Source organism: Echinococcus granulosus (assembly GCF_000524195.1).
Source record: "Echinococcus granulosus chromosome Unknown EG_S00225, whole genome shotgun sequence".
Lineage (NCBI taxonomy): Eukaryota > Metazoa > Platyhelminthes > Cestoda > Cyclophyllidea > Taeniidae > Echinococcus > Echinococcus granulosus.
In genome coordinates, this window is record NW_020170605.1 from 40,966 (window position 1) to 51,931 (window position 10,966).

Sequence of the window (10,966 nt, forward strand, 5' to 3'; positions counted from 1 at the left end):
GTAGTTTATAACAAACTACGTTTAAATTCTTTTGCAAAAAATTAAAATTATAATAGCTGATATTTATGTAGAACTTTGAACATTGGTTTTAGGGAACAACATGTATTTTAATATATTTCAACCCCACTTTATCAAAAAACCAAATTATTGTACTTAACAAAGGCTAAGTTAATGGGCAGCTAAGTCCCAACTGATGTCTTGCAGACTGTACTGTACATGTATTGCCTCTGCCTCTAAAAACCCACACTAAAATATGAGGCATGAGTTTTACAGGTAGAACACTTCCTGCTGGTTAGTGGTTTGCCCTCTCGCATCCTATAGCCCAGAGACGCAGTGTTCACTAGAACGAATGATAGCATTAATGAGGAATTACGGGTTATGCTTGTAGGTTATCGAAATCATCTGTACCTGTAAAGTATAGAAGTCAGAAGAATAAAGAAGACTTAAAGGTAAATATTTTACTTAATTACCAAGATAAGTGCATTCGTAAACCTTGGAATGCACAGGAATATAATGTCACTATTAGACAACCCCACTTTCCGATGTCCAACTCCTACACAACAGGATAAAAAATGAGCAATTTAAATAGGTCGATCCTGCTTTTAGTGGGAAAGATTATCTACCACTGTGCAAGGAGATAATAAGGGTAAACAGAAATGAAACAACTTCATTTATAAATACTTTAATCCTCCTAGACAGTACCTGAAGTCGATTACCGAAACCAAATTGCTGAACATGGAAAAGTAGTAAAGGCTGATCAAAATGGTAATAAGACATTCTCAAATGCTGCACTTACTAAACCCATTTTCTTTTGTTGATCTTTTAAAACACGGACTTTATCAGCTGTAAGCAAGTAAGTAACGTATATACACCTTGATATAGCATAGAATGTCAATTGTTCTAGTTAATTTCTAACAAACTTTAGGTTGAGGCAGTTAACGCTAAGTAGCAAAAACGCCCTGACCCTATTGTCTCAAATTCTGGTGTGATTTACGCAAATGAATATTCAAGACTGCTAAGATGGCGAGCTACTTTGATAAAACATTTAACTGTGTTCAACGACGCTGGCGTCTGAGTCCCTAAAGGTTGCGCTTCTGCTCGTGGCGTCGTCTGGGATATGCGAGTAGCCCCTCGACCCTTGTATGCGCTGGTGATACACATTCTTACACACCGCTTTGGCTTATCACGGCTTCGGGAAAGACGTGTTACGGCGAAAATCATCAACTGTCACAATAATAAAAGAAAAGTTAAGCACTTAGGCATTAAACATGGTTCAAGTAAAGTCAAATACGTGTTCCTCTAAACTGCTGACTTAATTACGTAAGGCAGGCACGAACAACCATGCTGTGGTAGTACAAAGCATGCCCATTTTAGCATACCTTTTGGGGAATATGAGACGAATTTGCCTCAACCACTTATAAGCGAATTTAGTCAAGTACGTATTACCATGGATCCAACTCGAAAAAGTTGAAATCAAATATTTACTAGCTATAGATAAGAAGTAATCTACAAAATGCATCAACTGCTTTTCAGTCACGAGTTTTCCATATTAAGGGGAAGTGTGACAGCGAGATGTGAATTCATTTCGAAGAAAATTATATAGGACCACATTTAGGCTGCTGTAAACCTTGACTAACATATCGAGGCCGACTAGGCATTAAAACTGACCGTTCAGCTTAGGCCTGACATTCGTACAAGTATCGGGCAAAAGTTTTTTAATGCAGGATATGCCGAATTAAGGAAAATTGTATGTATCTCCTAACGAAAGTGATGGTTTTGCACATTGGCAGAAGGATTACTGGTGGGATAGAGGGATTGAGTGTATTTTATTGGCAATCAAATGTAAAGGATTTTTGTGTTTCAGCATTAAAGACGATGAGACTTCTTGTCATTGTGTAGCAAAACGTAAAAAGTGCTCAGAGTTAGTTTGTCATTTATGCCCTTAAAAAATGTAATTTGATGTGCTAGTGGAAGAAACATGAGTGTTAATTAACAAACACAATGAATTTTAACATTCGTATGTGCAATTTAATAAATAAATTCATCTAGTCTGCATTCAACTTTGCGTTTTAACTAGCAGAACATTGAGAGACCTAATGATTTGCAATCGCTCGGAAGGTAGGTGTGGAAACGTCACAACGAAATCCCCCCAAAAATACAAGACAACTATTTCTATGCTCGAGGTATCCTGCGCAGGAAAGTCAACACGATGACAAATAAGCGCATTCTTTTATTTCCCACATAGATTTTACAGATTTTACTACATTATCTTTGAAACCTTCTCTAATCGAACGATTCGAAAATTTGCGCACCGATCTTGCGATTAGCTGCTTACCATCAAAATATTTCTGTCACCCAAAATTAACAGCAACGACCTTGTATTTGTAAGTGAAGGCCTCTAGCATGGCAGAGCTCATTCCATGGATTGAGGAGTGATTCCTGTAGTGCATATACTCAATGCATGCACTACGATGAAGTTGTACAGGAGGACGACGTTTTTGTGGGAGGCAGAATGTACTTATTCATAAACGTCGACAACTGTGATAGATCAGAGCTTTGGATTTTCATATGGTGGTGCAACGAGTTGAAGTTGTTTTGTGAAGGGGAAGGCCAGAATTCCTCTGTTTGCATAAAAGCACAAAACTTCACTTAGGGGAAACCATTTTACAGAGGGAATCGAAACAAATGTCAAAGCAGTACGAGATTGCAGAGGTCAGCATTTCCGTATCGACTCCAAGGCAATGCAAACTGTGCCATGTTAATGTACTTATACTGGCATTTTTGCCTCGTCTATCGTCGCAACAACACACATTGGTGGCATATGTGTTGACGGGACTGAAAAACAAAAAGAATTTAATTTTTTTTACCCTTTACTAACTTTAACGTTTACTGAGATAATTGCATTCCTCTAGCTATACTATTTTTGGTAGAAAAATACAAGGGAGTTTGCGGATTCCCTTTCCAGAAATAGGAACAGATATTAACCATGCTATTTACTTGTTCAATTGCAGCGATCCAGCAAAGTAACAATTTTATGCACAGCACAGAACCTATTGTGAATTTCTGTGGTGAATTAGGCTCTCCATCCTCATAAATTTGTTTCTATTTGCTCACATTCGCCTTTTTAATTTTAAGGCATTTTGTAAGCCATTTAAAGAGGTGTATTTCGACTATTTTGCTAAAAATTATGAACTAAAACTAAAAGTTTTAAATAAACTACCGGCCCTTGTAGTACTTTAGCCTACACAGAGTTATTTTCATGCAATTTAATTCCTAGTTATTTGTTCTCTTTGGAATTACTTTCCAGTTGGTAAAACTCGAAAAGTAATTTCATGTCAGGGATTTTAGTATTTTATAAAAGTTGGTTTTGTTTTATTGAGTGGCGTGCCTATTAGATAGCTGCAAATTTTTATGTTTTTGCGCATGTACTTTGTATGCAATTGTTATTAAAGCCTTGATGCATCCTAACGGCCCCTGACAATAAAATAAGCAATTAATTTAATGTACAGACTCGTAACAAATGCTCCAGACACTGTATTATGTGTGGTTATCGAATGCAAGTCATAAGTTTGCACCGTTTGAAAAATTCCTTATTGTTTTTAATGCTTTGTTGCAAATTACAGTTTTGTATTAATGTATCAATTGTTAGTAAAACTCATGGTCAAAATCCTTATTGTATGTGATATAATTCCCTCTCGAAGGGTTAATACAACTTTGGTTTTATTACTAGTTTTAACTGGAAACATACCAGTAATAACGCGCTTGGATGAATGTTCCTACTAAATAAACGCAAAAATTATGTAGTATTTTTGCCATAGTGTGTATTCCTACTAAAACATCAAAAGATGTTTTACCTTAGGCTTTTTTTTACTCTATCTATTTTGCTCTCAGCGGCAAGCTTTAAAATGCTTAAATATGAAACAGCTTATGCAAAAATAAAAGGAACTTGCTACATTACAGTGATTTTTTGATGCATTAATTGCTATCAAATTAGCCATGAATAAATAAATATGAATAAATATGATCAAGATAGAGATGAGGAAAAAGAATCGGTGACTCACTGTTAAAAATTACTATGGAGATGGCGAATGCGTTTTCGATAAATTTTCATGATCTCGTGCCTGTGAAAATACTTGCCCCTCGGTAGAACGGAGAGTGCGGTTAACTTCACCTAGCCAAGGGAAGCAGATAACAGTAATTTCTTACCTAAAAGGACAAAATGAAGTGGATGTGGAAGAAAGGGAAGGAATGGGAGGAAGTGCAAGAAAATAAAATGATACCACTCTCTGATGCCTGTGCACAGTGTGAGTTAATTCAGGACACTCCGACTATATGGAACCACTTTCTTAATTTCCTTATTTTTTCCATCCTTTTACTTATTGTTTAATTGGTTCATTTATTTATTCTTTCCCCAACCTCTCTACCCACGCAACTGCTGAAAACATGAAATGGAGGAATAGTTGGAATAAAGAGTGAATATGAAGCCAGCACACAGACCTCTTTTAACATGCCCGGTTAACAAATCTACCATCTGAGACAATGATTGAGATTACGCGCATTAATAAAGAAGGGAGAAGAAAAAGAGCAAAAAAAGAAATTAAGAAGGAAACAAGGGAGAAGATGTCATGTCTTCCCCTAATTGATGTAGAATCCATATTTCCCTATTCTCTGGCCTACTGACGTGCTCTGGACGAAGAAGGGAGAGGTGATGAAGAATAAGAAGGGGGCCACCTACAATGGTAAACCAGAGTGGGAGACAGGTGTTGGAAATAAACTAAATTGTGGGAAGAATGACAGCATGAATGATTGCGGTGAGGAGCAGAGGAGGTTGAACACGAAGCATGTCTCTCACGTGTCGCTTAAGAGGTGTCGCGTAGTCTGTGGTGGTGGCGTGTCACTTGTCCAAAGCAAAGTCATTTATTTTACTTGAGATCTGTCACCAAAATGTATTTGCTCCTGTGCCCCTCATCTTGGCTGAGTATCTCTCCTCACAATGTGTCTACGTAATAAATTGTTCAAGCCTTTAGTCTACGCCGCTACAATTTCAATTTTGATTGTGGTTTTGGCATGGGTTTGACTTTTTGAGTACCTTACAGTATTCGGTTTCAGCTGTAGCAATGGCTGCAGCCATGTTCATAACTATCACTATACCTACAGCTACAGCTTTGCAGTGCTTCGATAAGTCAAGGAGAAATCACCTTTCATATTGCCATGCCCTATCACGCTTCCTGAAACAACTCAACAAAGCCCGTTGATAAGAGTAAAAGTAGGAAGAAGGAAGTAAATTCCATCCGCAAGAACTACTATCCCGGTTCCTTTGTCACATTATCATATCGTAATACCACAGAAGGATGCCATCCACTTCAAGTGGCTGAATTCTGGGACACTGTTTAAGGAAAAGGTAATCTTGCTAGCCACAATACGTCTACATTCAACGGTCGGAGCAATTTGGGACGCGAATCTTTGGGCAATCGCGATATTTACTTAAAGTATTTTAAACATCTAAATCTGTACCACCTCGCAATGAACACGTTTTTTAGAGTTAGCAAGTCAGATCTCAAACGACTTAAAAAGCGAGTCATTGAACCATTTTTGCTGAAAGAAGGGCGGAGATAAGTGAGATGCAAGCACATCTAACAACCGACCTTGGGCATTTTATTCCACACCTTACCATGAGAGCTTAACATGATCTTTTTCTAGCCAGGATGGATATAAAAAAAGACGAATATACAATCTAGAGACGGAAGTGCCATCAGCGTCCACGAAAACTTCACTCTTGCAAGTTAAGTTAATGTCTTAAAATCAGTTTTTAACAGACACACCTTGAACCCAATGGGTCAAGAGTTAGCAAGTCTAGTAACGTTTACTTGATTAAGGGTAAGCAGATGTGGCATAAGTAATACATACACCCACCGATGCCTCCATTGAAGGCATTAGTCATGCGAGTTTTTGCAGTGATTTTATCCACTTTCACTTCCTGCTCAGCGTGGATCAGGAATTCATAAACTCGCGGAAGGACTGTTTGGAACTGAGGGAAAACTGTTACCTAGAGTAACTTGTGGGCCCGATTTGTCAAAATTCGTGCTCTATTAATTGCTAGTGGTGTTGAAACTCTCGCCTTGTAGAGCCATCAAAAAGTCCCTTCCGACAAGAAATACGTCATCAAAATCCCATTTCGGTTGCTGTTTTCATCGAATTATTTAAAGTAATAGAAGTATTAATAGGCTGCCATCTCAACAAATTAGGCTTGACAGGTTAACTGTCCATGGGGATTATCATAATTAATCAGCCTTGGGTCGCACAATCCACATGCAGATTCGCCCTGTGAGCAAATATGTCGGAAGCACAGGATAGCTGCTCTCGGCATAAGAACAAGGTTCTTTTTCTCGTAGAATTCTCAAAATATCTTACTAACTTCATATTAGTTGAAATTGAAGACGCAGTTGCCATCAGGAAATTTGGCGTTGGCCAACTTCTGCTGGGCCTCTAAGGATAAAGCCATCGTAAGTGTATCGTGACTTAACATGAATAAGCACGCAGTGTCCGCCTTCACAGATGATCTTCTGGCAAAAAGCAACACAAAGGATTGTGGATCAGGCAGTCTGCGTTTTAGATTTGGACAATTCTGGCATTAACCCCTTCAAGCGCTAAGGAAAGTGTCAAATGATTGAGTGAAAGTACTCATGTGACAGTGACTATGGTTTCGCAAGGAAAAAAATATGTACTAAAAACACAAAAAGGACATGACGCTTAAACGTTTCTGATGCATGGTATCAATGAAGTAACTTCAGTTACAATGTGGGTGAATTTTGTAAATGCCTCATGCATGGCACTGTTGTCAATCCTACACCGCCTGACTCTTTCTGTCCACGTACATGTGCAGCACTCTAACATTGGCCAGATAAAAAATTGACCTCGTCCAACCTGAACCGCAAGTTCTGTGTGAGCAATCTATTAACCTAAAGGTCAGCCTGGAATTGAGCGCACATTCAATCCACCCAATGGGCGCGATCCTGAAGAGATTTCTTATTTATTATTTTTCCTCTTCCAAATTGACTGCATCTGTATCAATTAAATCGAATTAAAAAACAAATTTTTATTTTTTCCACAAATCCAAATGATACTCTATCATCTCTTGAAGGACACAGGGATGCATATTGCTGGCGTCCAGTTCAGCTATTACACTAACACAGGCTATCGCTGCAGATTACAATAATTTACTCAAATAATGTAAGTAGTATAGTACGTACACACTGGAATACTTTTAGAATAACCCCTGTTTGTTTGGCGATTTGACGCCAATACCCCACCACACCAGTTTCGCTTTTGCCGTGTACTGCCTTAAAAATGGATAGTTCGCTTTTCAATGGCAGTACTGCTTTCTATTTTCCGAAAAAGGGATTCTTCGAAGAACTAAAAGAAACAACCTGTTACCCAAAAGCAGATTAGACCCTAACTACTTTCCAACTTATAAAGTTCGAATAAAAGTCGTGGTTAATCAATGATTTATTGTAAATCGTGCTAGTTTAAAGTAAGGCGAATCCTTTGGAATCACTGCGTGAAAATACATTAAACTACCAGTTAGCTCCTTCTCATCTTTCTGGCAAAGAGATCTTTCAACAATTAGCACACTTTGATGCGCTAGGGGTCTCTGTATGCCATCTTTTCACAAATATGCAAGCATACAAATTGCGCCACATTATTAATCACATCTAAAACACCTGCATTATTCCCACTACCAATTACTAAATAAACCCAGTTGCGATGGAAGTTGTCCAGTTTTCGTCCTCTTTAAAGCATACAATTCGAATCTTTTGTGTTGTAAATTGCATAAAATTTGCATCATATGAAACTAACTTGAGGTGGCAATTTCGACCTACTCAACCAGTATTGGACATGGCCAGAGAAATTTGCTCAAACGAAAATGTAAAAAGCTGTTGAGTGAAACAGAACTGTTGCACGTGAACATACCAACTAGGCTAGGTCTAGCCTTCCCTCATATTGCTCTGTAAGCAAAAGCTTTACCTAAAGACTGTTAGCTGTAACGACGAAATTGTAATGGAGCTATACCCACTGGATGCAGTAGTCATGGAGAGACGTCGAGCACAGCATCTTCGAGAGTCAGTTCTGAAGAATATGAGGTGGAATTGTTGAATTGGTAGCTTGCGATTTCAGTTGGACTAGGTCTATATTCACCTGGCCAGTGTTAAAGCGCTGCACATGTAAGTGGCCAAAAAGAGTCAGGTGATGTGGGATTGACAACAATGTCGTTCATTGGGCATTTACAAATTTCACCCGCATTGTAACTGAAGTTACTTCAATGATGTTATGCTGCACAAATCTTTAAGTGTCACGTCCTCCTTACTTTCTCAGTAATTTTTTTCTTACTTAACCGTAGTCACTGTCTCATGGGTACCTTCACTCATTCACTTGACGTTTAACTTAGCGCTTGAAAGGATTAACACCAGAATAAGCTAAATTTAAAACCCAGACTGCCTGATTCTCAATCCTTCGTATTGCCTTTATCCAGAAGACTATTTTTGAAGGCGGACTTTGCGTGCCTATTCGTGTTAAGTTACGATGCACTTATGATGGCTTTATCCTCAGAGGCTCAGAAGTTAGCCAAGCACCAACATTCCTGGTGGCAACCGCATCGTCAATTCCAACTTTATGAAGGTGGTAAGATGTTTTGGGAATTCTACAAGAAAGAGAACCTTCTTCTCATGCCTACAGCTGCTATGCTAATCTTCAGGCATATTTGCTCACAAAATCTATTTGGATTGTACAACCCAAGGCTAATATATTACGGTAAGTCCATGAACAGTCGGCTGGCCTGAATGTAATAGTTAAGTAGATAACCATCAGGAATTCCTACCACCTTTGCTATATTTTAGCTGATGCACAATCTTTTGAAATTTGTAAATATCTTCCATGACAAAGGGTTTTGGCTAATACAAATGTATAGCCACAAATATAGCGGCCGTACAATTCCACACATAAAATGAAAACAGAAAAACAAGAGTTGTGGGGGATTTGTGATTTGGTGTGAAAAGGAGAGTGGATTATTTGACCTTTTAGTCCACACCCTAAAGTAGTTGAGTAAGAGCGCTAAGAAAAAATTTTGGAATTTCCTTGCTACCAATAATGAAATTGGCACTTCTTACTCTGCACTGCTTGCATATGGCTCAGCTGTGATTCCTGTCACTCGAATGATCCACTACGCTGATTAAAGTTAAAGGTATTCACACCTACAAGAGTGAGGACAAGAAACAGGGAGAAAATGAATGTCCATTTTCTGATAGGGCAGAAAACAAGGCTTGGACCCCTCTTCAGTTGGCGCTAAATCTTATCACTATGTGTACAAACTAGGTGACGGAGGAAATCGAGGGATTCGTGAATGCCCTATCACATTGATCACATATGAGGGATTGTAAATCTAGGAGACAAAAAATATGGTGAAAGTGCAAGTGCTTCCATCTTTGTCCCTATTCAATGATTTCCCTATCATGTAAAGGCGGTGGTGGTGGTGGTGGTGGTGGTGGTGGTGGTGTGGTTATCGAGACTGCTGAGCTGTTAAACAGTCCAATCAAGAAATGCTACTTAGGGCAAAATTGCATCTTGCTGTTCCTCAATTTTAATATTCCCCTATATAATCTTCTCCCGTCAGATATTTCTATTGCTAGTCACTGAAGAAAACTCAAAGCTATTTGGCTAAACTTAATGTGGACTTAGTTAAATCTCCCACTTTAACTAGAAATGATATATTTCACTATAACTTATCTACACGCTTGCATATTCACCTTAAAAAAATTTACAGGTAAAAGATACGTGAAAGGTCTTTGTTTGGCGCAAAAGAACTGGAAAGTTATTACATTTCTATATCTTTTTACCCACTTTACAGGCTATACCACCAATGGACCTTGATGGGCGGCTTGTCGCAAAGTTCTCTGTAAATCTATCTTAGCATGTCATACTCGGACCTAAGCAAGAGAATGGCAAAGGTGATTTGGAAGTCTTTTTATCAGACGGAGCCTTAACAATTGCCGGATGAAGTTAAACCCACACAACAGGTGATTCTTCTCGAGAGGGCGTCAAATTATGCCAATGACCCACCATACATTATGAAAGTGGGTGACAGCAGATTGGTGATAGTGCAGTCTGCATTAAATTCTCCACTGCCAATATCAAAACGGCCACATTTAAATGATAGGCTAAAGATTAGTGATTAACTTCAGTATAAAAATTAGTTTATTGTAGAAAACCAATGACATTTAGAGTAATTCCTGAACAACATCTTAAATGCCCTTGCATTCTCTTCAAAGCGCACCCAATTTAAAGTTGACAAAGATATGGGAATGAAAGAATGATGTCAGCTAAAGCATTTGCGTTGCTCCCAATAAATGTCTCCTCGGAAGCCCCTAACTTTCCCACATGCTGGTTGAGATCGCGATAGTGGTCATGCCAGCAAATCGACAAGTATTTGTTTACTGGTCGACCAGAAGCGATTATAACCTGGTGAATTAAGAGCGAACGATGAGAATCCGATCAAGCTCACAACCGCACAATTGATAGACTGTGGAAGAATCGGCGAAGCAGATGGCTAAGCTACCGACGTAATGAGCAAACAAAGAAAGCGCCGGCAGTGTGTGCATGCCTAGTGGATACAGCGTGGAGACAGCCTCGGTCCGGTTACAGGGTCGCAGAAGTTTCTCATACCACTTACTGTGTAGTCTTTAAAGGAGCTGTGGTTTTAGGACACGTAGCCACTCAAAAATAATCTAAACTCTTTGATTATAAGATAGATCCATCATGTTCAGAAATGATCATCCATTTCTCATAGTGATGAAACATTATTGAAAATAATAGACATACGGAAAAGAACAGTTTTCTCATGTACACTTTGCAGTTACTATGCTTTCGTTAAAAAGACTGCGAGGACATGTTTGGACACGTTTTTCTAGAACGT

The 10,966-nt window shown here is 38.7% G+C and overlaps 1 protein-coding gene across 1 annotated transcript; it reads left to right on the plus strand. All coding sequences in view use genetic code 11, as the record gives it.

Moving 5' to 3' along the window:
- Positions 1 to 8,591: 8,591 nt before the first annotated feature.
- Positions 8,592 to 9,964, plus strand: EGR_10490 (hypothetical protein; the record flags this gene model as incomplete). Its single annotated transcript, XM_024499739.1, has 3 exons — positions 8,592 to 8,679; positions 9,515 to 9,552; positions 9,902 to 9,964. 3 exons carry the CDS (start codon positions 8,592 to 8,594, stop codon positions 9,962 to 9,964), a joined length of 189 nt encoding a protein of 62 aa, XP_024345850.1.
- Between the last annotated feature and the right edge of the window lie 1,002 nt (positions 9,965 to 10,966).